The sequence below is a fragment of the Protobothrops mucrosquamatus genome, unplaced genomic scaffold (genome assembly GCF_001527695.2).
Source record: "Protobothrops mucrosquamatus isolate PMUCROS unplaced genomic scaffold, P.Mucros_1.0 scaffold_213, whole genome shotgun sequence".
Classification (NCBI taxonomy): Eukaryota; Metazoa; Chordata; class Lepidosauria; order Squamata; family Viperidae; genus Protobothrops; species Protobothrops mucrosquamatus.
Window position 1 is genome coordinate 1850973 of NW_015386289.1, and position 27850 is coordinate 1878822.

Below are 27850 nucleotides of genomic sequence, written 5' to 3' on the forward strand. Positions count from 1 at the left end.
TGGTAAAGATTTTGGGTATTTGAAGAATTAATTAAATGAATAATTTTTATTAATACGGAGGAGATGGATTGTTTAAGTTTAGAGTTTGGAGTTAGAGATATTAATATTTGTTTACTTGTATTTGAATATTAGCCTAGGTTTGGTTTGGGAAGTCCGGGGGGTGGGGGGATGGGATATAACATTGTGTAATATCTGTGATCTATTTCTTTTTCTTTTATGATGAAAACAATAAAATTTTATTAAAAAAAAAAAGAAAATGTCAGTTAATTGCTAGGATTATAGTAATAGTAGCACAGGAAGAATGTAAGTAAATTACTGGTACCACTTTTATCAGAAAAGTAATATTTATTTTCCTAGTTCCAACAATATACTTACATTTAAATTTCTCTGTATGGTGGACTGTCCATCTACTTTTTTTCTACCTACCTATACGATATAAATAGCTTGATCTTATAAAAGCTTGATAGGCAAGATATAACTATTTCAAGTAAATATTACTAAGATCAATAATATAAATTATGGCTCATTGTTACCCTTAAATTGTTTTCATATCATGTATTTAAATATGTACTTGCCTTGTTTCATGCTGCTCATCAATACAAAAGAGCTGAATACAAAAGGCATTTACTTCTCCTTTATATAGAGGATGGAAAGGTTGTCTTTCAAAACTAGTAGTAGATGGTTGTTCAGTTGCTTTCAGATCCTTACTTCCGGCGCTTTCTAATGATAGTTCTAATGAAACCTGAGCAAGTATTTCCTCTTTCTGCAATAAGAAACAATAAAAAAGAGAAGCTTGGTTTAATTTATAATAGAGTTCCACAATATTATTCAAAAAGACTTTGAGACTTTGTCTTGAAAAGTAGAATACAGATATATAACTGCTAATATGCATCATCTTATATCTATATACTACTAGAAATATATAAACTAAAATGAAATAAAATACATATTAAAAGAGAGTGAGCTTGATGTAGTGGTTAAGGCAGCAGGCTAGAAACCAAAAGACTGTGAGTTCTAGTCCCATCTTAGTTGTGAAAGGCAACTGGGCAAGTCACTCTCTCTCAGGCCAACTGTTATGAGGAAGTAGGAGAAGAATGGAGCATTAGGTATATGAGCTACCTTGAGTTATTTATCAAAATAGTAATGGCAACACTCAGGAGGTATGCTTATTCTGTTTCAACACTCATCCTCTGGAATGTGGTTCCCCCTGAGATCCAGGTGGTTTCTACCCTCAATGATGTTCTAGAGGACCTTAAAATGAGACTGTTCTCACAGGCCTGGGCTAGGATGGGTGGAACCCTTTACTGGCTATGTTTTCATATGTCTTGGGTTGTTAGCTGGATTTGCCATCTGTTCTTTATTTGTCTGTTTTATGATCCAGCTAGAGTCAGTATGGAGTCAGTCATTGCCAAAATCAAATATATAAATAAAATAATCTTTGCTAACACATTTGAATACACATGGAGTAACCAGCCATCTCTTTTTACCTTCGATTACTAGGAAAGTTGATTGAATAAATGCATTATTTTCAGTTACAGGGAAACAATATTTTGGTAATGAAGGATGATTTTACCTGTGAACCTTCCAGCTGCATTTATTTGAAGCCTGTGTGAGTTTCCAATTGGAAATTCTGTAATATTCCAATTAACAGAATCCTTCTGTTTGGATTCAGATGTTTCAAAATGATCTCTTTGCATTGTGAAAGAAAATGTGCACGACTTACTCCTTAAAAGTAAAAAAAAAAGCTGCATGTATCTTATACTTTTTTATAGTAATTGGTAGATAAGATGACCCTCATATATCTATATATCTTCTTCTATATAAATAAAAATGTAAATGTTCGTTTGTTCAAAATCTTAAATCTCCGAAAGTTCTTCACCGATTGCTTTGAAATTTTGACACAATGTTGCATTCGAATACACACGTGTTTTTATATACCTATATTATATAGATGTCACACCTGTGACAGGTAAAACATGCTTTTTTGAAAAACAGTGCCATCTGTTGGACGTAAAAGCAACACACACTTTTACCAGACTGAGCCACAGCAATGCGTGGCTGGGTACAGCTAGTTTTTAATATAAAAGTAAATGATAAATTTCACTGGTGTGAACAAAAGATCAAAGAATCAATATTACAATACATTGTTATTTTAACAGACATAATTGATTTGAATAATTTTGAAAATATGACAGATTAGTTAATTGGAAAAAAACTATGGTCCATATCTGAGAACATTTAGTTTTGGAACTTACTTTAGGAAAAGTAAGAATCCATTGAAGTTGGGGGGACATATAAATTCAAATAAATAATAATAAACAATAATAGCTGTGCTCCTTGAACATGAATAGACAGAGCTATGGAAGAAACTAAGATAATGAGCTTATATAAAGTTAACATGGTATAAATGATGAATAAAATGAAATAAAATAAAATATTTATATGGCTATGAAGAAAAAAATATTTAAATATTTAATATTAAAAAAGCAGGCAATGTAACAGAGTCAGTGATTGGAGAAATTCTTTTTTCATGTCCTGCTAAGGGGATTCGATGTAATTATTGCAAGAAGAGTGCACATTTTTACAAAATCTGTCATGCTAATTTTTCTAATGAGGAAATACATGGAGTCAGCAAATGTGACTTTACTCTTGTGGTAGGGAAGATGTACATTTTGAAATCTCAAAATATTGAGTTAAATGGTAGATCAGAAGTTTCTACAGTATCTTACTATATACCAGCCAACCAGCAAGATCCAGCTAATTCTTTCTACTAATCACCCTTAATTAAATAAATTAATTATTTTTAAACCAGTGATATAAACTACAGAATTCCTATGTACTAGAAGAAATGCATCTAGAATCAAAACATCCTACTGAATAATTTTAAGCAGGATTAATAGGAAAATAAAAATAATGGAAAAATTTACAGTATCCTAATAATGTATTGACAAGTCTGCATTTCAAAGATAAGAAATAGTTTTTGAAAGAGCGTATTGGAAGAGAACATACTGAATTTGCAATAAGGAGAAAGTAAATCAAGAAGCTCAAAATAGTGATGCTCAACTTCAGATAAATTTGTTACAGTACTAAAAAAACCACAACTGAAATGAGCTACAGGATTAATATACTCAATATTAATATATTCTCTGGATCAAATTAATCTCAAACAATATTTGTATGGCATTGGACAAGTTTTCCCAAAGATAAGGATTTTCTCTAATAATTGCCTCTCAAAACTGGGCATATCACTTTACTTTAGCTGAAAGTAGAAACACTATTGAAATAGAAGGCCCTATTGAAAACAGTAAGTACAAAGTGCAAATTTGCTGACTGAAAGGGACACAGGAGAAGGGAAGAACCCACTGCTGTAATGTCATGGAAGATGAAAAATACTAGAATACCAGATTTCTCCTCATCTGATGTCCTCTAAGTGTTTGTGGTAGTGAGAATACTTTATCCATTTAAGTTCTTCACATAAATAAGGATCCTGAAAATCCGGATCATCATAACAGCTTCCATGGGGTGGCTCTTTACTGCAGATATTCACCATTAATCAGTGAATCAAAAAGAGGGGACACTTAGATTGTTTTCCTCTTTGAATATGTATGTATATCTGAAGAGCTACTGAATTCAGTGGGACTTAACTACAGAGTGAGAGTGCATGGGTTTTCTTATGTTTGATGCAGTGGTGGGATTCAAATATGTGAACAACCGGTTCTCTGTGTGGATGCTGCTTCCGGAAGTCCATTCTGGGCCTGGGCAACAAAAAATTAGCTACTGGTTCTGCCGAAGTGGTGCGAACTTGCTGAATCCCACCACTGGTTTGATCCCTAGATTGTTTTGATATTTCCTTTTCCAAACAGAAAAAGCACAATATCTTAAAGATTATTTTCCAGTTTCCCCCTTAGTTTAGATGGAGAATGTGAAGTAAACAAATCATTCTCTATCACAGAAGCTTCCTATTTTTAATTTCTTGGTAATAAGAGCCTCGAACTGAATGGGAACTTAACTAAAGAGAGACATATAGTTTAAGGTTACTCCACTCAGATTTTTGTAATTTCTATCTAGAATTGTGTATGTGTCCCTGTATGTGAAAATGATTGGGGTTTGTATGTAACCACAAGCAGTCACTTACAAGAATAGGATGCTTCATTTTAAAGGCAACTAACTTTAATCAATAATAAGTAATTAAATTATTATTTTCTTTTTTGGAGTGTGAGAGTTCTTGCATACTCATATGCATCAATGTTATGTGTGCACATCTTTTGGGGAGAAAATCTCCAGGATTGATTTACTTGCAAATAACAAATACAAACTTACAAATAAGGCAGGAATCCTAGGAAGCATACACAATTTGTGTACATGTCCATAATTATTTTTCTGTCCTAAATCCTGTGTTATTTACATTTAAAAGAAAACGTAGTTTAACCTGGGATGAAATATATAAAGTCTTGAGAACGCCCAAGGATAAATTTAAAGTAGTGGAAATCTAAACAGTCTGTAGTTTCTCAGTCATCCAGGTCATAGTTATCTCAAAAGTGTTCTTTTTTAAAACAAAAACAAAAACAAAAACCTCAACTGGACTGTTTTTTTCCTTGAGGAAGAAGAACAAAATGTTTTGTTTCTCATCCCAGAAACTTCATCGGTTGTGATGGCGGGGAGGGGGAGGGAGGGATGGAAGGATAGGTACTGATAGTTGAAACTGGGGGGGGGGGGGGGGGGNGTATTTCTTTACAGTCATCTGGTCCGTTAGCACTCTCTGTGAGAGTTCTTGAGGCCACTTGGAGGTTTATCTTTGCCCTCAGGGTGCATTTGGTTGTGGAATCTTTTTGGCACTGCTGCAAGTGCATTGTAGACTAATCCTCCGTTTAGAGAGGTCCCAATGTTAACACCTCTTTCTAACCAATGATCCTCTCTATCCAAAATGTGGCCTTTGCTGTCTTCAAAAGAGTGATCTTTTTCTTTCAATGTAGTTGGGCAGGTGAATCTTGTCCTGATGGGTTTGACCTGCTATGTTGTGCCATGTGCTTGTGAAGTGGTTGTTTTGCTTCACCAATGTACAGATCTGCAAATGTCTTACTGCATTGTATTGCATATATCACATTGCTCAGGCTGCTCTGAGTGCACGGATTGGGGGATGTTTAAAGAAGCAGCTAGTGATAACCAACATATAAATGTTGAGGAGTATGCCACCACGGTGTCTGCATATAAACAAAAGTGCATAGAGGATGTCTGTCTCCTTAAGAGCATTGTTGTGAGGGTGAATGAAAAACTGTGGCTGACTTATGAGGTCTGCAAGATGCTGAAAGCACGGAATGTGGCTTTTAAATCTGGCGATATGCTGGCACTTAGAACAGCCAGAGCTCATTTGCAAAGTGCCATTAAAGGTGCAAAGCAAGCCCATTGCCAGAAAATTCAGAACTTTTTTCAGAACCCAACAAACACCAGGCGAATGTGGCAAGGAACCCAGGCTATTACAGATTATAAGGTGGCTCCATCAAGATGCAAGGACAACACAGACTTCCTAAACAAGCTGAAAACATTTTTTGGAAGATTTGAGGCATCAAATTTATTTATTTATTTATTTTATTTATTTTATTTGATTTATATCCCGCCCTTCTTAGGAAAGCTGTGTCCCATCCTGACGAGCAAGTGCTTAGCTTTGATGTCACCTCTGTTCAGAAAACACTGCAGAAAGTTAACATTCGGAAAGCAGCAGGCCCAGATAATATCCCTGGATGTGTCTTTAGGGAATGTGCAGATGAGCTGGCTTGCGTTCTCGCAGATATTTTCAATCTCTCATTGCAACAGGCAGTGGTCCCATCATGTTTTAAGATGGCCATCATTTTACCAGTGCCAAAAAAGTCCACAATTACAGGCCTCAATGATTACCGTCCGGTTGCACTGACATCCATCATTGTGAAATGCTTTGAGTAGCTGATAAAGGACATTATTGTATCTAGCCTCCCACCAGCATTTGACCCACTTCAGTTTGCTTACCGACCAAATCGCTCTACGGAGGAAGCTATTTCTTCTGTTCTCCATCTGAGCTTAGAGGAAAGAAATACTCATGTGCGTTTGTTGTTTGTCGACTTCAGTTCGGCATTTAACACAATCATTCCCCAGCATCTAGTAGACAAACTGGGCCTTTTAGGATTAAACACTCCTTTGTGCAACTGGATTCTTGATTTTCTTACAAACAGGCCCCAATATGTGTGAGCTGGAACAAATATTTCTAACACCATTTTCTTGAGCACAGGTTCTTCTCAGGGCTGCGTCCTAAGTCCGCTGCTGTTCACCCTGTTGATCCATGACTGTTGTGCTAGGTTTGCCACCAACCATATTGTGAAGTTCGCAGATGATACAACAGTAGTGGGCCTTATTCATGATGACAATGGGGTGCTTACTGGAAGGAGGTTGAAGGTTTGGTGAACTGGTGTAAGGAAAACAGCCTAGTTTTAAATACTGGAAAAACCAAAGAGATCATTGTCGATTTCAGAAAAGGCAGGGACAGCCACACTTCTCTGTGCATCAATGATTCACCTGTGGAGATGATTACCAGCATCAAATTCCTGGGTGTGCAGTTAACAAGTAGGCTGGCTTGGTCGCTCAACAGCGAGACACTGGTGAAGCAGGCACAGCAGCGCCTGCATTTTCTATGTCACATGAGAAAAGCACATCTTCCTTTCTTTATCCTTACCACTTTCCACAGAGGGACGATCGAGAGCATCCTGTCATACAGCATCCACAGTCTGGTTTAGAAGCATCATTGCTTCAGATAGGAAGGAGGTGCAGAGAGTAGTGAGGATGGCTGAAAAGATTATTGGCAGTTCCCTCCCTTCCATCCAGGACATAGCACATAAGCTTGAGCAGGGTCTGTAAGAGTGTCTGGGACCCCACATCCTCTTCATGACCTGTTTTCCTTGTTACTTTCTGGGAGGAGGCTCTGTGGTATCCGAAGCAGAACATCCAGATTCAGTCACAGTTTTGTTCCATACAGTATTAATCTTGTGAACTCTAAAGCTTCCTCCTTCCATTATATATTCAAGATGGTCAGTGATTAATATTTATATGTTACTTATATGTAAGGGTGTAGGTCTATACATATGTTGTACATAATATGTTTAAATGTGTGTTATGTATGTGTACACTTTGAGAGCAACTAAATTTCATTTTTAATGTGTGCCATTGTGCCCACAGTAAAAAATGACAATAAAGGTTATCTATCTATCTTTTTGTCTCTGTGTTTTATCCTTGGAATGAATGAGCTTCTGCCTTAATGTATTCTTATATGTATGTATGTATGTTGTGTTGGTTGAAAATTCTCTTGAGCTTTTCAGATATTCCTGCAACCTATGGAACGATAATGTTGCTCTGTTTGTTGTTCTCTTCTTTGTCTGCAATGGAAGAGCTCCGACTGGATCTTTTTCTGGATTTGATGAAGGCCCAGTTAGGATAACCATAAGTTATGAGGGATTGCTTGACATGTTTTAGTTCTTTTTCTTTTCCCTCTTCACTTGTAGACAAACTTTCAGCCCAGTGATGTAGGGTTCTGATCACGTCCATTTTGTGCTCCAATGGGCAGTGAGAATCAAAATGTAAATACTGATCTCTGTGTGTGGGTTTTCTGTAAACTTCAATGTTAAAGCTTCTGTCTTGAAGTTTACAGAACTTACGCTGAAGTTACATTTCTATTTATTAGTAGGAACGTGAGGTTTGCCTTCATCATCATCTCTATTTCCAAGAAAAATACCGTAACATCTACTCTCTGCCTCATGACAATGTATTTTTTTGTGTGGCCAGGCCATTGTTTTTTTGTTTTATAAAGAAGGGAGAAATTATCCAAGGAAACATGATCTCTACTATATTTCATTTTTCCTGAAATTCTTATACATTCTTCATAAGAGCTGAAAAAAAATATCCAAATTCAGGGGCCAAGATTCAACTCCTATTAATTTAAAATATTAATGGCTTAATATGCTTTAAAATATTCTGTGCAATCTAGGGAACTTGGGGTAGTGATCCTTTATACATGAATGGAAAATTTAAGCCAGTTTGATTCAAATCTATATTTTTCTAGAATGATTTTGAATGAATATATAATAGAGCAAATAGTCATGTTTTACAGAAAATAGGGTTATAATCTTACACTTTATATAAAGTACAATGAATTCAGAATCTACAGAAAACAATGGTAAGAAAAGAAATAAACTTTGAAATAAAAAATATTAAGAGGAAATTACAGGTAATTAAAATAAGAAAAACATTTAAAAATATAAAAGAAATGAATTCAAGCACCATGAGACAGAGAGATTTAGATGCTCCCCAAAGCTAGAATTATAACAAATTTGTGACTTAGAAATCATCATACTGGCATGCATTGCTAAAATTGTCCGGCCACCACTATAATTTATTGTTACACATGATTCATAAACTCTTGTCTAGTTCTAGAAGATATAAATAAACCTAGATGTGGACGATATAAATAAGCAAGATATAAACAACTAAGAGTGCAAAATATCAGATTTAGAGGACTTGCCTGAATACTTTCTTTTGATAGCATTGCATTTGCACTTGAAGCTTGGGAAAAGATGGTTCCAATTTTGCTGGTTCTCTGTCAGAATACAAATTGGAGGGAAGGGGGAAAGTCTGTTAACAGCATTTATTCTTCTCTGATACATCCTGAAAACAATATTTGTGTTTCTGCTCATAGCTAATCAATAATAATAATAACAATAACAATAACAGTAACAATAATAATAATAAAGTTGGAAGGGACCTTGCAGGTCATCTAGTCCATATTATTGTAATAATTATTACAATAATAATTATATTACAATAATAATATTGTAATATTCTGAAACATGAAAATAATGAGAGATAAGGATTGCTTGATTGTACATAAAGTTTTGGGAACCTCTGTCTTTGCCAAAATGGATTCTGTACCCATGCAGTCTCAATGCACGATGTAGAATGCTTTAGAACTGAGGAGTTCTCATCGCCTAACAGTGTGTACAGGTGGTCCACATTTAGCAACTTCCTTGTTCGGCAATGGTTCACAATTACAACAGTGATAAAGAAGTAATTTTACAATCAATCCTTGCATTTCCAACCTTCTGAAAAGCAAAAGGAAGCTGAAGCAAGATGATAAGTACTGGTTTTACTTAGCAACAGCTTCATTTAACAACTCAGTTACCGGTCCAATTGTGGTTGCTAAATGAAGATGGAATGGGACAACTCGCCACATCCAGCTGGCTGCAGCCATCTCACTATGTCCAGCTTGCTGCGGCCACCTTGGCCTTTTGGCTATGATCAAGCATAGAAAAAGACCACTGAGTTTCTGTGTAGAATATGCTTGCAAAGAACTCAGCACACGTTCTTGCTGATACTGAGCTCAATATACATGCTGAAAATGCAAATTCCTTGTTCGTTTTGAGGAAAAATACTTGGCAAATGCAGTAAAATATTAGAATAATGTTTTTTTCTGTTTTAATGTTGTTCATAAACAATTTCAAGTATCCTTTTTTATTGTCTCTATCCACGTACAGCCAAGCAAGGAACAATGGAATTTTAACCAATATTTTCATTTAATTTTGAGAAAGACATCTCATTGGTCACTTTTTTTCAAGACTGTATGAAAAACAGTATAGATGAACAGCTCACTACCTTGAGGATCTGAAATGAAAAAGAAGGGAGCTAGAGGTTTGTTTCAACTTCCATTATTTTCTATGGTCAGAAGACTCAGAATGTTTCAAGGCTTGTTCCATGTATAATCCTTCTGAGTCAAACTAAAGACTCATCTAATCCTGCATTTTGTTTTGTTTTTTAAGTATGCCTTTCTCACTGGCATGTATGCAGTGTGACCTTTGCCTTAAAAATATTAACTGGTCATTTTTATGTTTGTTTATATATATTTCACATTTCTTAACCACCCATCTCTGTCAGATAATGGGGAAAAGGTTGGCTGAGTGTGGGAGAAAGATTAGAATGGGTGAAAGTATCTATTTGCTGACGGTGAGAAGTGCTGCTTGGAGTGTCACATCTGCCTTGGAAATCATCATCTGTCATGCCAGCGATGGATCTGTATAAGAAGGCCAGAGCAGAGTACAGATAATCTAATTCAACTCTCACTCTCCTTGGATGGCATCCAAAAGCATCTACCCCAGCCTTGACTGACATACATACTGAAATGAAAGGTTTGTTTGGAAGTTTAAAAAGGATGCACACATCTTTCAAACTGTCCAGTCTGGAACAATCTAACAAAGCTAACATTTCAACTCTTTTAGGATAGCTCTGTAATGTATAGATACACTTTTCACCTTAATTCAGATAAAGTTATTATAAGACAGACATGTCAAACACAAGGCCCGGGGGCCAGATGCGGCCTGCAAAGTGGTTTCATGTGGCCTGCGAAGCCATCCTGGAAACAGTGAGGGAACGGTCCCCGCTGCCTTGGCCCTGGCACAGGCCAGCTGGGAGCCTATGTACAATTTTGTGGTGGCCATCTATGCTGAAACGCATTCAGTCTTAGCTCCATAACCCCCCCTCCCCGCATGGCCTGAGAGGAACAGTGAGGCTCCTCTAGTGGACCATGCCTTGGCACTTGCCCTGGTCCCACCCCCTTCTGCCAGAGACCCTCAGATCTATCCCACTCCTGCCCAGGCCCCCACAGGCACCCTTGACGCGAACGATGTAGAGCTGGTCACACCCACCCAGTAGGCCACACCTACTCCATCCACGCCCACCCAGTAGGCCGCACCCACCCTGGCCACACCCACCCGGCCCCCTGAGGGCAACCACAATGCTGATGCGGCCCTCAATGAAATTGAATTTGACACCCCTGTTATAAGACATCAGATATAATGGTAACATATACAAATGCTTTTGGAAAAGTCTAGGTTAGTCTCTTGCAGCAAAAATCCTTATGATAATTTAATAATTTACTAGAAACCATGTCATCAGAAGCAACTATCTTAATGTGTACAGTAATTGCACATACTGTACATTCAAATCCATGGATTCTACATAAATGTAACCATGAAAAAGTGTGTAAAACTGGCTATAATTATAAAATTGTAATTGGCAGGCACAATATTTTAGTGCTCTTTGCTAGTTGGCTATATGAAAGTCAGACTTCATTAGGAAGATTTAATTTTTAGCATTAGGGTGTTCCTGCTCATATTTACCTGGATATCTATACTCTGGGTATCCATAATCTCTTCTCTTTGACTTCCTAAGCTAATGTTTTCGTCTCCTGAATGGGGAAATAGGGGTAAGAGAAAATAAAGCATAAAATATATTATAAAGTAAGTAGTTTTCTTACACTGTGAACTGATTTTTATATTCAATTCTATACATTTTTTAAACTTTCAGCAGGGGAATGAGTTTTGAAATGTGGATTCCTAACAAGTCTACTCAGAATGAAATACCTTTGAGCTTAACAGCACTTTCTTCTAGGTAGACGTGTCTAATAAACTCTACTCAATTTTTTATAATTATCCATTATAGTTTTCAAAACTTCGGAGATAGTATTTTTATAAATTCATGATAATTGCAAATTAAATTTTTTATACATTTGTGATAATTGCAAATTTATTAATATTATCTCTTCATTAGTCAAAACCTAGAACAAGGGGATAAGGAACCAAGTAGAGCTGCTTGGGTGCAAGAAAAATCTCTCAGATAGATCATTCTATCCCAACATTTGTGATCAATTAAAGAGCTAGTAACTACATTTGAGGGAGGATACCTCTTCTGATACCTGAAAGCTGCACACATATAAAATAGTGAGAGCTTGGAATCTTTGTTGGGGGGGGGGTTTAAAAGAGCACACCTGATATCAGTATCAGTGTTATCAGATCAGATTTGCAGGAATCTGGTGCATCACTAAAGCTTTTTGCTGCGATCCAGTGGTCACTGAGCATATAGTATATTTTTGTCCACAGCCTACATTTATCTGTTGCTCCACCTCCACCCATCATCTTGAACTAGCCAAATGCCTTGTTTCATCTATAGAGACATACGAGACATGCAGTTGCCCGTGACTTTTTTTTAAAACTGCAGGCCAGATTGTGGCTTTATTTCGCTGGGCCCAAGATAGCCATCACACCTGCATAGAGTATATTTATCCCAACAGGGGGAATGGCTGGTCTTGGAAATATGTACCACATTCTTAGATAGAGTGATGACCTAAAGGCATGTAAACTGTGAGTTATCTGCTACAGAGTTATATCCCACTGAAGCAGGAATCTTCCAAAAACTTGCAAGGAATATGGGATCAGCAGTTGAATTTTAAATCTTCTGAAGCCTAATAAACAAATATACTTTTAAGAAAGTTAAAGACTAGCTATTATTAAAAATGTCAGTTGATCTAACACAATTTATTTTGTAAAATTTATTTTTTCCCAAAGTTAAGATAGCTAGTATTTACTTTTTATACAGTCTCTTATGCACATTGTCCTCTATGGAACTGATTACTAATAAATTTTAAAGAGTATTATCACCTTGCTGAGAAATGTATTAGCCCAATGTATTTTCTACCACTAAATTAAATTTTGCAAAATATTTTGATTTCACCTGTAATTTCACTTGAAATGCATGGTGGTTTAAGAATATCATCTGGATGTGGTTTGCAAAGTCCGTGGAAAAGTTTCAAGTCAAAGCAGTCATGAAGCAGCTGAACATTCACTTCAGAACATATACTCATGAACCCCACTGCTAAGCCATTATCCTGAAACATCCATTAAAAATGCTGTAAGTGTTTTTTCCAAAAGATATGATAAGGTAAGAAAAGATACCATTTAACTTGTACTAAAATTCATGCTTCTTGCTTATAATACAGCAAGAGGACCTCTGACAGATAACTACGAAATAAAAGTAAGAGGCATAAAGCAATGCACTGATTATTTTTGTGTTATCAGTGATAATTTTTCAGGCTTCAAAGCCATGTACCAGATATGAAAAACAGCTCACATACTCCAGTTTAATCTCATGATTTCCAGACTTAGTTTTAAGAACAGCCATACTTATAGACACACTATTCTATTTAATCAGCATTTAATCAGATGCCAAAGGGTAGTCAGATGACAGGCATCCACCTGAGGGTCAAAAAAGTCATGGCTCAATCATGTGGTTAAAATTCCACCCCTTTTTAAATGTACCACATTTTAAAATGAGCTAGGGCTTCAGCCACACAATCCTACCCTACCCCCATATATTTGCATCACTGGGAATTGTATAGTATAAGATCATCCTTTTCACATGCTGCAACAGATAGAGACGCCTATTGGCTGTAAATAATAATAATAATAATAATAATAATAATAATAATAATAATAATAATAATAATAATAATAATAATAATAATAATAATAATAATAATATCTAAAGGCAAAATAGAACTGGTTAACTTTAGGGTGGAGGAAGAAGCCTATAAAAATTGATCTAGCTTGGGACCAGGGGTTTCAGAGAAAAAAAAATCCTGAAAAATTACATACATGCGTATCAATGGGAAAGGCAGCAGTGCTGCAGAATGTTCTCCCTTGTTATGTGACTGGGGAGAGGGGTAACTATTATTAAGGGTTTCAAAGAACTCCAGAATTCATTCTTTGTACACATTGCCTATGTTGATTTGGTAAATGTCTACTTAAGAAAGAATTAAAATTCTATGAAAGTCAAGTTGTCTCAATTCCATTTGACATTATCTGGTTATCATAAAGATATAATGGTAATGCTACTGCTATGTTTTTTTCCCACCTGAGGAATATTTAGGCTGCATTCTATTATTCCTAATAGACAGATGAAGAAAATTTTGTTCAGATTTGATTGACTTGTTGTCCAGAATAACAGCCCAAATTACATACAGTTTGGAGATAATATAAAGACTGCACTTAATTTCTCCTTTATTTTCTACCAGCCAAAGATCAGTATAGATTCATAGGATGGTAATAGCTGGAATTTACATTTTTGAAAATGGAGACATTACAAATATTTGTTTGATTCTTTTCAGCTGTCTTTAGGAGAACTCTTATTACAACCAAACAAAATGTACAAATATATTCTGATGCTCTGCATCACAGCAGTCTAGCTACTGTACGTGGTATTCACCAGTTTGGAGATGGCTCTAAGAGAAGCTACATTTTTCTTTGATTCTTCATCCCTTCTTTCCTCCCCCTCAACCAATAACTCAAATAATACCAGCAGCAACCATTGTGAAACTGAGGACTAAAATGCACTGATTTTGAGGGTACAAAGATTGGGAAGGTTGTTGTAAAGCACATAGATTATATTACAAGTATCCAGAATTCATAAGCATTGGGCTTTGGAATTAGAATACTGAAATAGTTTCCTAATCTCAATAAATAATAGTCCACTTTATTCTGTATTGGTCAGATTTCAATTTAAGGACTAGACATATTGGCAATTCAATTTATGCATCCAGACAAATTGGAGCAGTTTCAGAATAGGCCAGTGAGAATAATCAGATGTTTAAAAATAAGTCATGAAAAGAGAGATACAGACCTACATAAAATTGCTCTAAACAGGCTCCATCCATCTGTTAATGGGAAGTATCACACAACCCGCCCCTAAGCTGAAGCAAAGATAAAATATTCTTGGGTGCCATTATGATTACCGGTATAATATGTCGTTGTTGCCCTTGGGTGCCATTGTGTTGTTACTGTATCATTGTTATTTATGTTGTTATTCATTATTTTTCTTTTGTTGTATTTTTACTTCTATGTTTATCACTTATTTTTTTATCACTCATTATATTGGTTATAAACCAATATAATAGATGGACAAACAAACAAAACCTTGTTGACTCTGACTTCATCTTATTTTGTACTGATTCTCTGAAATTTGAATATTATTCATAGTTCTTATCCTGTATTGCAGATTAGGATTGCATAATTTACTCCCTACGCATCATGTGTTGGGCTTTGGCTTTTGTTTGAGGCAGAATGGTTAACATTTTTTTTAAAAAAAAATCATAGTTTGTAAACCACAGTTGGATAATCTATGCCAGGAGGAGGGAGCCAAGCTTTTAGCAACTCATAGCCACATTTTTTAAAGCTCAGTTTCCAAAAGCTAATCTAAAGGGTGAATGACAGTGACAGAGTGCTGGTATTGGAGAAGCAGGACTGATTTCATCAGTCTTCCTTGTTTTGAATGGTGCATTACTGAGATGTAATATACTTATTTGAGTATTTATTTTAATTTTTTTTAAAAAAACACAAAAGCTCAGATCATTGAAATTGAGATGTTTGCCACTAATTTTTTTGTAGCACAATTTGGGTGGGGGGCCGAATCCAGGAAGTTGCAAAAACTGGCATTGGTAGGTTACATTGCAACCAGTGAGCTTCCTATGTCTGCCAAAAATAAACAGAGGATGGTTGATAATGATGCATGAATCACTAGCATAGCAACACAGAGCTAAGACTAAATGATAGACAAATACCTTGCAGAACAATGCAGTTATTAGGCACATGCTTATAGGGGATAGGGCACAAGAAGCGTGGTAAAATTCTGTCAGTTAATTAATTAATAAACTAAAGGTGTTTGAAAAGACTTAAAAAGTACTTTCTCTGAAGATGCAAATTTTAGATAAAGCCAGAGGTTTTTCACTTCTTAAATGAAATAGGGATGCTCCTCCCATCTTACTGCAAAGAAAAATGTTTCTTTGTATGTTCAGTAAAATGGAGGCTTATAAACAGAGTTTAGTTCAATTAAACTCCTATGCCTTTTGTATATATGGAACAATTAATCATATGGTATATCTACTTAAAAAAAATCTCACTATGAAAATATTAAGTGAGTAATAAAATGCTGAACATTTCAACATAAAAACAGATGACAGGCCAGCACAACTCTCATCTGACAAACACTACAATAAAAATATTGTTTACCTGCAATACGATTTATTGTTATGTATTATGACTATATTATATATTAATACAATCAATTCATTTCTGAGGGAAAAGTACATATTTTTATTGTAACAACCTATCCTCTAATAAAATATCATAGCTCAACAATCAAAACAGACTTGATGCTTAATTATATGTAATATTTTACTTACCGTACATATCTCTCCAAGCAGTATGGCAAAGAGATTTCACGTGCAACTGTGCAGGATTGGGGTCTGAAAAGCCAGTTGAATCCTTATTTTGTCAAACTCCATCCATAATGAATTAGATTATTTCATCTTCAGTAATTCTCACAATTACTGAAATACGGTTCTGGATTTTGACATACCCAATCTTTCCTCTGATACAGCGGCAAATGGCCTAACTTTGGGGATATTTTTAAACAAAAAACTAGCATTCCTCTGCTAGCATCTCTAGCTGTAGTATTCCCATCCAATAGCTGAATATATGTCTATTTCTTTGGGTTTTTGAATAATGACAAAATATAAAAGAACCATTTCAGTAATAAATCTCAACATTATTATCTGACATGTAATATAAATAAAAGCCTAGAAGGAAATTGAATTGGAGCTCCATATAAAAGATAAAACATGCCAAATAATCTGTTTTGAGTATGTCTCTACTTTTTTTAGAAGTTGTAGTTAATTGAAGTTCTAGAAGTTTAGAAATCCTTCATTTAGAACCCAAAGAAGCCTTTTTAAAAAAATAGCAGATAATCTTCCATAGGCAAATCTGCTCCCCTATGGAGATAAAATGATGGGGAGCCATTTCAACCCTATTCAAACTAGGGGTGAAATATTATGAGATATCTTGAATGAATCCAATTTGTCATTTAAAAAAACCAGACAGGTAGTTTATCTAGTAACTCTCTATTACCATCAAAGGCATACCTCACAAACCACAGCAAGATTATTTTCATCTTGAGCTTCTATCAGTTCAGCAAGGAAATAGTCTCCATAGGTCTGCCTTAGAGTATCATTATGCCGTGAAAAGATCGGAGTGAGATCATCGTGGTCTTCTACCCTACAAATGAGATTATGCTTTTAAGAATAACAAAAATTAATTTAGGATTCTATTTTTGTTTTAAATAATGTAAGTGTAATTGTTAAACAAAAGGTATCAATAAACTTCATAAATGGACATTTTGCAATAACAAAATATTATGCAGAGATGGTAGTTTCCTAAATTAGATGGTATAGCAGATGCAAACTACTTAATCCATTTTAATATCAAGGCCTAACACAATAATATATAAATTAATATAAGACAAGAAAAATGTCTTTCTTCAGCCTATTGTTAGTACATCTTTCTTCAGTACAATCTCAGCTACCAATGTTTGGATTTACATCATAATATGGCAGAGTTCTGATTTAACAGCAAACATGTAGCACCAATCAAAGTCTTTCATTCAGATTATCCATTAACACAGCTATCCTTGGTTTGTTAACCAATCCACTGATAGAATTAATAGTCAAAATAACTGCAAATCCCTTTTTAATCCTATGGTTAAAATTAATCTGATGTTTTTATATTGAAGGCTATTGGACCAAATAGTATAAAGGCTGTTCAAAGAATTTAAAAAATGCAAATATAAACTGGTTACCGATTATTATCTAAACGTGAGCTATGCTAATTGTCAGCACACAACAAGACAGATTAAACACAACACATATTTAAACAAGCTTTGAATGGATGGAGTCTTATTTAAACTAGCAACTTAGAAATATATCTTTACTTCATTGAGCTACATTTATAATAAAGCTTGTCCTTCCAGTTATGAAGAATGTATTGCATATAAAAAAATAAATGTCTTATTTTAAAATTCAATAACACAGCAGAAAGATTTCTGGAATGCAATATGATATTTTGTGCCTGTCAGGAACAACCAGCTCCGAGATAAAATAAAAATATTGTTGTAACTGAATGCCGCAGAAATCATTTGGCATTATTATAACAATCTGATTAGGGTAAAAGTGGGGAGTTTCTGAAGACATATGTCATAAAGCAAAGAGAAAGCATTAGAAATCTAGGGGATTTTTAAAATTGAACTGATACAGTATTCTTCTGGCTTAAATCCTATATATAATTGTGCAATACAATGAAACATGATTGCAGGAGATATGCCCAATTATTTGATAGATTTATTTATACTGACTTTTCTTGTATTCAAGAATATGATCAATGGGAAAGGTGTTTCTTAGAACACCCTTACTGTAGTATTAATAGTGAAAGAAATAGTTCTGCACAGTTTCAGTTAAATACATAAGTTTAAAGAAGACTGAGAAATAAAAGGGAAGAGAGACTACATAAAATGAAAACAGGGCTATACAAAGGAAGGAAACATAGTTTTCTAAGAAGACTCCTGGCCTGGCCAAGTCAAGGATCATAAAGAAGAGTAAAGAATCAGACTAGAATGTGAGTGGAACAGATAAACCTTGTTCTGGTAAAAAAAAAAAAAGCAATGTCAGGACTTAAAAGACTCAGAGACAAAGCTATGGGGTAGATTAATAATTATTATAAAAGCTATAGCTCTACTTCATTGCATTCAGTGAAGAATTTTACATTAATGAATTCTTTAGCTTCATGACTTATTGCTGAGTCTGACCTTAGCCTCTAATATTTCTGAAGACAGAAAGCCTTGCCTAAGAAATAGCATAATTTTACATTTTTGGGTTGACAAGGCTTAAAAAAAATGTTTTGAGAGTTTTCCCCTGAATTAAATTAATCTGAAGTTCAATACATTCTGAGTCTTCAGAGACCCACTGATCTCAGGAACATGCAACTACTTGCAGTATGTATCAAACTGACTTATTCATATTTAATTAAGCTGAAAGTTCATATATGACACTAAAGACAAGGATTATTTTCAAATATTGTATTATTGTTATTATTGGTTAGCAATATTGATCAACATTCATTAACTACTTAACATTTTATCACTTTAAAATGCTACCAATGGACAAAGTTTTTGTTTTAAATTGCTATGAAAATTAGGGTGTCCAGAAACCTTAGACAGAAATATTTCATACTATGTCAAACTATGGCATACCAAAATTATACTAATAAAAACTACACTTGCTATATCAGTACAATTCTATCTGCATATCTTCTGACTTCTCATTCTGCACTAGTCTGAAATGGGAACTGTTTTGAAATGGGAACTGTTCTCATATGAAGTCACAAACTAACTAGTTATTAAGCCATAAATCAATTAGGAAAGTGGAATATACAGATTGATTATATCAAGGAATATAATTTAGTATCTTACTTTTGCTTATTGAACAATTCAGGATTTCTAATTTATAAATGTATATGTATACACATGTATACATGTATCTAAATACACATACACACACTGTATCTACAGTATGTGCTACTGACTACAGTAAAATTCAGAGATATATAATACAAACATGTACTTTTCCATAAAAACAGAATTGACATCACTTGTTAGCAATCATTTTCTCATACTGAAGCATGTGTGCTATGCTCTGTAACTACACATAATATTTAGAAAACTATGCAGTCCAAGATATGTGGGCATTTCATGAGCTATTAAGTAATGATATCTTTTCTCAGAACTGCATGCCATTATTTATTATAATTATTATTTATTTCAAGCTGGAAATCTTTGTGATCCTGAAAGTGGCTGGGCAGACTTTCTAGAGAAATGTGTTGGAACATGCCTGGCCTCTTTTTTGAACCACTAAAGCAGCTGCATCTTCTTCCAGGCTTGCACAGCTGCTTCAGGATCTGCTCCCAATTGCCTCCACATATTGTGTGAACATGCCCTTGGAAAAGTTTCTGAAGCAGCTGTGGGAACATGGAAAGAGACATCATCAGAAAAAAAGCACACACTCCTACTCATTCCAAAAAACCTCTTTAGATGAATTTGCAAGCTGTAATACTGGTCAGACAAGGTTAAACATGAATTTATATAAGAACCTTGTCATAACTATTATTTTTTAAAACAGATAATCAAATATGGAAAAAAGAAATACCTTGCCATGTTATATGCAGTACATTATATTCAATATGATATGTTGCCTGCCTTTTCATGACTGCATGAAGATCTCATTGTGTTGATAAACTAAATATTGGCTTCTCTTTTCTGATTCCATGCCTCTTTTATCAAAATACTAAATAGCTCTCACTTGTTCCAATAGGAATCCATCTAGTTTGTTGGAAACAGGGCTTTTTTTGTCATAGAACGCCCAGAACGGAGTTCCGGCACCGTTTTTGGATGGAACCTTGTAGGTTAGGCAAGGCAGGTTGTATGACATGTGTGAGTTCCGGCACCTTTTTCTTTTTCTTTTTTTACAAAAAAAGCACTGGTTGGAAAGATATAGTCTTATATACCATATGCCCCACTCCTTGGAATATTCTCCCACTGGAGGTGAGATCAACTCCCACCCTCCTGGCATGAATTCAGGAAGAGCCTCTGCAGGCTGGCCTGGGGTCCGACAGGGATGCTTTCTGCTGGGAGTGACGGCATAGAGAGAAGATCCCCATTTCTATGTCACCTGTCCTCTTGAATTTTAGTCTTTATTTAATCTTTTGTAATTTTAATCATTTTCTGCTGCCTTTTTATCATTTTGTAAGCCAGTCAGAATTGAGATGGGTGGCAAATAAATTTAATAATCAATCAATCAATAAATAAATACCATGGATTTTCTTTCTTCATATCTAGCAATAATGTATTGTATACTTTTCCTAGAATATGAAATAAACAATTTATGGGCAGATTAATTAAGAGGTCTTTTTAGTACCTGTAGGAAATATCTGAATGGTGAGATGATACATTTACCAATAAGTGTTAATAAGGGTTTAACGCTATGGCTCACAAAAGACTCCTATACATTTCATCAAGACTTTCTTACTATTTTAAGAAGAATATTAATTATTTAATTGAATTCAGTTCTTTGTCATCTTTGTGAACAGTCTTCCCAAAGTAGCTCACAAAATAAAACAAATTGTAAAAGCTAATAAAAGTCTATTAAAATAAATATTTCTTCTGTTTAGGAATCAGTTGTTAGGGAATACTATGGATAAATGCAGTACTTGAAGATATAACTTTAATACATTTTTGTAAGCAGAATTCTTTGGTTTATCTGCTTCAAGCAAGAAACACAGATTCTATATATAGATATCACCAGGTGGACAATATGAGAATCAAATCAATTAAATGAAGTTGAGGAAAATAGTATGTGAAGATAAGGTGGATGGATAGGACCAGAAAGGCTGCTTAATGTCTTGGAAAAACTATGAATTATTACTTGGGACATGCCAAGACTGACAGCATTTATCCATAGAGTCAGATTTTATAAACAGGACCTAACAATTATAAAGGAAACAATTTTACAATTCAATAACAAATATAAGTCAAGTTTTACAGATTTTTAAAGCATCCTCAGTGAAACCAGCCAAGCATCTCATGGGAAGAAATTCCATGTGATGCAAGTGGGAATCAATTTAATGTAAAATAATTCAGCTTTGCTAAGTTCCTTCCAATTCTTGCCATGCAGTGAAGAGGGATATAAGCTATTTCAGCATTTAAAAAATAAAATTCCAATTTCATGTCTGCCAGCTACCGTATCAATAATAGCAATTAAGCGACTTATTATATGGGTGGCATGCATACTTAATTTATAACAAAAAAGTTGACAAAGTTTTTAAATCTCATATTTTAAGAAGTGCCTTATTGCGTGTCTGGAAAAAGTATTATTATAAGTTAAATTATAAAATACCAATCTGGGGGATTCCTGGACACGTGATAGAGGGGGTATCTATGGGTGTGAATTTGGATAGGATTTCTTATAAGGAATTACTTAGAGTGGTAGGGAATGATTGGCAATTAAAATCGTTAGCTGAGTTAAAGCAAGAAAATATTGTACAGTCTTGGTTTCAGTATACTCAATTGATGGTTAGGTGGAAGTTAGATCAAAAGGTTGGTATTACATTAATGGATGAGAATTTGGTAAAACAGATTAAAGATCAAAATCGAGCGCATATAAAGAGAATTTATAATGCTTTAATAGAGATGGATTCGGAAATGTTTTAGCCTCCAGTCCCCTAATCATCTTTGTTGCTCTTCTCTGTACTCTTTCTAGAGTCTCAGCATCTTTTTTACATCGTGGTGACCAAAACTGGATGCAGTATTCCAAGTGTGGCCTTACTAAGGCATTGCAAAGTGGTATTAATACTTCACGTGATCTTGATTCTATCCCTCTGTTAATGCAGCCCAGCACTGTGTTGGCTTTTTTGGCAGCTGCAGCACACTGCTGGCTCATATTTAAGCTGCCTATTTGAAGGATCACTCACAAGAAAGATACATTTCGGTTTGGAGAAGATGGATAGATTATATTCAGAACAAATATGGGACTAAAAAGTTCCATTTAGCCTATGAGTAAATTTTAGAGTATTATTAGTATTAATAGTTTATTATAGTGGAGACTTCCGGTGGCAGGCGATTTCGCTGGTCGCAGCTGTTTGCTGCCTCCCGCCTGTTTTGCGTAAAAGCCGGTTTGACAGCCAGCATCTGCTGTCAAACGGCTTGATACCTTTCCCCTGGGCATAAGGGGATCGGTGAGCTGCCCGGGGTAGGAGTTGAGTTCCCGAGTCGTCCTATACGGACGATGTAGGCGNAATGGTAGAGGGAGGATGGTGAGTCTGAGTTTGTAATATAAAGAACACAGCACAGTGAAGTCCACTATAACTACCCTTTTCATTTGCTACTAACATTAACAAGGATTTCTAACAGCAGATCGAGCTATGACCTGCTGTGATTAAAACCAACACCTTTGCAGAAAGATACATCTATTACTGCCTACAAAATAATCGGAAAGCTGAATAATAATTTACCCTTTGCCTCTTTTTCTTGGGAATGCTTTTACTGCAAGTTTTTTAAGGAGGGTATTATTCAAAGACATAATAATGTTGTCACATATTGTTGTGCATCTGTTTTTTTGAGGACAGGGATTTATGAATTCTCCTTATAATGTGTATTTGGCTCATGCTGTTGAAATAACTCTTCAAGAGAAATACAACCATTGAGATAAAGAGATCATGACTCTATCTATGACATAAGAAATATCATGCAATAATATCCAATGAAAAACAAATGCATTTTTTAAAGAAACCAAGCTTCGTATTATGTAAAAATATTCCAGCAACTTAGAGCTCTAACATGTGAATGAATTTTAACAAGTAACAATGGATTTATATGCATCTTGATCACACAGAATGTTTGATTTTTAATAATTAAATTCAGAAGTGGAAATCAGACATTGTTTTTGAAAGCTGTCATTCTTGTAAAAGTAGCAATTTACTTAGGAAAAATGTAATAGGATTTTTTTTTAAAAAAATATGACTTTGCCAATTACTTGGGGTACCTTTTGATGCTATAAGTGAGCAATGACAGAAAATTCAGTGGCTTAACCCAATTGTCAATGTGACAGTTTGAAGTTAAATTGAGTGACAGAGCTATATCTTTTGGCCCTGACCACCACATCCATCCCAAGACCATGACCATCAGTTACAAATACTGCCATGTCAAGTAACAAAATTCGAAAATAGTGCAGTCATTTTCATTTGAAGAACTTTGTAATATTACTAATTTGGTATTATCAGTATACAGAGCCTGTTCGTTCCTGCCTTAGACACAAAATCTGAATGACCGTGGCCAGTTTTTCTTTCTCAGTCCTGAGTTGAAAATGATGGCAAACCACTTCGGAAAATATTGTGAAGAAAACTACAGGGACTACTCTAGACAGTCGCAAGGAATCAACACTGACTGGTTATGCGACCCCCGAGCGTTTAGAAAGAAACCCAGAGTTAGATATAAATATGACATTAAATGTTATTGGATGGGTTAAAAATGTCTTAAAGGTTTTTTTTTCTGATTTAATGACGAAGGAAGTATAATTATGATAGACTTAATTAAATGGGTGGGAATTTAGGTCCTAAAGGTTCTCTTTTTTTTTCTTCTTTTTTCTTTTTTTGATTTAATAATGGTTGAAGGAGGTGGACTTATTTTTAATGGTATATTTGATAAATAATTGAATGATAATTAAGTAACTGAAGTTGTAAACCTTACTAAGGGATTAAAATGATTTCTTATAGGTGCAGTTTNAATTTTTATTAACACGGAGGAGATGGATTGTTTAAGTTTAGACTTTGGAGTTAGAGATATTAATATTTGTTTACTTGTATTTGAATATCAGCCTAGGTTGGTTTGGGAAGTCCGGGGGGTGGGGGGATGGGATATAATATTGTGAAATATTTGTGATGTATTTCTTTTCTTTTATGATAAAAATAAAAATTTTATATTGGAAAAAAAAAATAGTTTATTATAGTGATTTTTTGTTAGTTTTAATTATATGATATTATTATTACTTTTAGTATTAGTATTGTTTAACAATATGGATATTCTATTGTTTAATAATTAGGATACTAATTTGTTTATGTTTTAATTATTATTATTATATTTATGTTAAAGGGAAGTTAAAGCGCATTATGGACTTGGTTATTTATATAGTTGGTTAATGTTAGTTAGATTATGATTATTATATTTGTAACCCTGTATTTAGCTCTGGGAAGTGGGGGAGGGAGAGGGGGGATTAGGGTGGATGGGTTTAGGGGTTTATATTGTAATTTTTATAAAACTTTTCAATAAAAAAAATAGCAATTAAGCAAGAATAGACTCTCAGATCCAGGGCCACATAAAAATGCACTCCCAAAGATGTTCTATGATATCTATAGGATAATCTACTACAAAAATATATATCCATCCATAGATACAACAAAGAATGGGATGAGATTTGATTCAGATTGATGATGGATTTTATGAACTCCTTTGGACAAACTTTCAGAAAGCTTCCTAGACAACCTTTGAGTTGATCTCTGGTCTACTGCAAGTACAAATAAATCGGTTTTCCATGCACTATATCATATCCTTGTAAAGAAGAATATTTCATATGTTTCAATTTAGTTAATCTTGTTAATCACAAAATTTTTATTATATTATTACTATTATTATTATCCGCCCATCTCACCACAAATGCTAGTTGAAATAATACATTCTTTTTACCAACATATATTATTTCATCAGGTATTTGGATTTATGGATAACAATTATTGTTTCAATTGTTTGAATGTAAATTGTTTTCTTGTCAAAATACAAATTAATAGCTATAAATACTATTAGTTTTGCTTAAACAGAAATGTATATTTTCTTTTATATAAAGCATGCATGTGTTTAGAAGTACATATGTATTATTTTTATAACTGGCGATAGGCTTCCTGAACTATAGTTTTATACATGCTGTAAAATTATCTATGCTTTTTTTTGAAAAAAGTAATAAAGCAAGTTAAAATAGTAAGTTACACCTTGGATGGAAAATGTATTCAGCTCTTGCTAAGAGTGACATGTTTTTTTAGCTGGTGATGGCACAAAGTTTCAAATACCTCAGACACTGGATTTTTGGACAGAAATCTTTTTATAAGCCAAAGGTCCTTCAAAGGTTAAAGATTTAAATTAGCCAGCCTTCATTATTTTGCTTACCTATTCTATTAATTATTTTACAACAGAACTAAAAAAAATCTGGATTTTTCTTTCTTCTTGTCTCTGTGTTTTTGTTTTGCTAACTCCAACTTCACTAAATGCTGTACACAAGAGGTATTTTAAAAGGTCTATGATGACCTCTAGTGGACAATTAACAATTGGTTACTCCCAACTCATTTATTACCTGTCAGAATGTTGAAGAAACCCATATAATTAAATGATTTATTTTGAGAAACAAACTATATAGCATAAGACTGCGAAGCTAATAAATGTAATATTGAAGCAATTTTCTTCTTTCTTTCAATATTAAATGTCTTTTAAATATGTTTCAAAGTAAAGAGGTATGAGAGGACACTTGCACATTTAGCACGTTACCATAGAAACTAAACTAGCATCTCGGTGCTGTCATTTCAAACTGCTTTTGAGAGAATGTTCCTCCTCCTTCTCCTTCAATAACAACAAATTATATTAGTTTCATGATCATCATCACAAAGTTAGTAACTAGTATGTCAGAGAGATTTTCCTCTTCACAACTACAAATTCTGTAAGATAAATCACTAATTCCCATGTAGAAAAGCCATTCCTTTCTCAGCCAGAGAAATTCACTCTCTCAGCTCAAGAAATGTGGCAGGGTTTTTATAGGTAAGAACTGGAATTGAATAATACAAATAAATCAACCAGATAAATATATTAAGGAACTAAGAGCAAAAATGCATGTTGGAATAGAATGTTATAAAATGTGCATAAATGCACTAAGGATGATTAAGAAATATTGAAAGACACAAATGAAGATACTGACAGAAGATTAATTCACTCTCACACACAATGCAGTATGTTACCTGGCACAGCGAATATACAACTGGGGGCAATATTGATGCCTGTGTGACACATGGAGGCTATATTCCATAATCAGAGATGAACTGACAGGATTCCTCATGGGCTCAAAAGCTGCTGCCAAATCTATACCTGAAAACGACAAATGTGTATTACAGGTAACTCAAAGACTGCATTTACTCTTCAGCTAACCTTCAGTAAGTACTGTTTCTAATGTCTGGCATTAAAATTATTATTAATTTTAAATGTTTAAATAAAGAGTGTTGTTTTGCAGCGGGAGTGGACAACCTCTAGCCTACATGTGTTCTTTCAACATCCTGTCTGCATCTCCTCCGCACTCAGATTATCCCAGTACTAAAATTCAAAGGCAAAAATCAAAATCAGGTATTGGAATGAATGACAGCAAGAGGCCACTCAGCAACCTCTAACTCCAATTCCTATCCTTCAAATGCTCCTCCTGTAACTTAAACCCTTCTGGTAATGTGGTTTACAGTCATCTGGGAAATCAGGAGGTTAAATTGCAATTCCCATTCTCGTTATTTACTAATTTACTAAATTATAAACCAGTAATGGCTAGGTGATTCATTGAATTATTATCATCCATTCTTATTTTCGTACTTATTACTATCAAAGCCAAAAGCCAGTAAACAAAATGAATTACTATAAACAGCAGACAACTTTTCAACAAAATCCCATAACAAAGATAGGAATACATTTCCAATACATCCTAATTCCTATGCATTTTTATTACAGTATTCTTTTTGGGAACAGGATTTATTCTTATTATATACTAAATCTTCTGTTGTAGTATGCATTTCCCTCATGCCCTTAATTTAATAACATTTTTATTGCTTTGTTATTTTTTCAGCTGGATTTTTAATGCCAAATGCTGCCAATGCATGTTCAAGATCAATAGCTCTTTTGCTTTTAGCATTCCAAATGTAATTGATCACATGCCAGAATAATAATTATCTAGCACATGGAAAGTTATTTGTTTCTTTGTTCACTAAATAATAGTAACCAGTTTTCAAGCTGAAGTACCAGGGAGATGGGATGTAGAATCAGCTTGTTTCGATACTAACAGAGGTAGCAAATAATAGAGGTAGCAACTGAGTCTGCTGCGGATTTCTTAAAATTGCATTGGGTTAATAAAAAGGAAGAAAGGTTTTAGGAGCCATAAAGAACTTAAACAAATCCTTACCCAATTCCTCTTGAAATGGTATGAAGAGAAATACGAAATGTAATTCTGGTACAGTTTTAAAAACAGTCCTGTGGACAATATTGTATTTTGTTTATTTGCTGTTTATTTTAGGTAAAAAAAATAATATACACCAAAATAACAGTCATCTTTTAATTTTATTTACCAAAGTAGAATGGTAGACTGTTCAGAGCACAGGAATCAAGTGAAGATATGAAATGGTGTCAGATAGACAAGATCACAAGATCACAAATATTTGGGTGCTGCCATTCCAAGTTAAAAGACCAAAAATTAAAGTAGTTAATTTTCTTGAGAATTCATGCAAGATAT

The 27850-nt window shown here is 34.4% G+C and overlaps 1 protein-coding gene across 1 annotated transcript in view; it reads right to left on the reverse strand.

Annotated features, from left to right (window-relative positions):
• Positions 1 to 27850, reverse strand: part of CFAP61 (cilia and flagella associated protein 61) — a 140449-nt gene that overhangs the window by 102519 nt on the left and 10080 nt on the right. Inside the window, exons 5-12 of the mRNA XM_029286400.1 lie at positions 27524 to 27591; positions 26328 to 26454; positions 16817 to 16949; positions 12577 to 12730; positions 11187 to 11254; positions 8540 to 8614; positions 1574 to 1658; positions 576 to 912 (exon numbers count right to left, since the gene is read on the reverse strand). Of these exons, the coding sequence (XP_029142233.1) occupies positions 576 to 912; positions 1574 to 1658; positions 8540 to 8614; positions 11187 to 11254; positions 12577 to 12730; positions 16817 to 16949; positions 26328 to 26454; positions 27524 to 27591 (1047 nt within the window). The remainder of the gene's footprint in view (positions 1 to 575; positions 913 to 1573; positions 1659 to 8539; positions 8615 to 11186; positions 11255 to 12576; positions 12731 to 16816; positions 16950 to 26327; positions 26455 to 27523; positions 27592 to 27850) is intronic.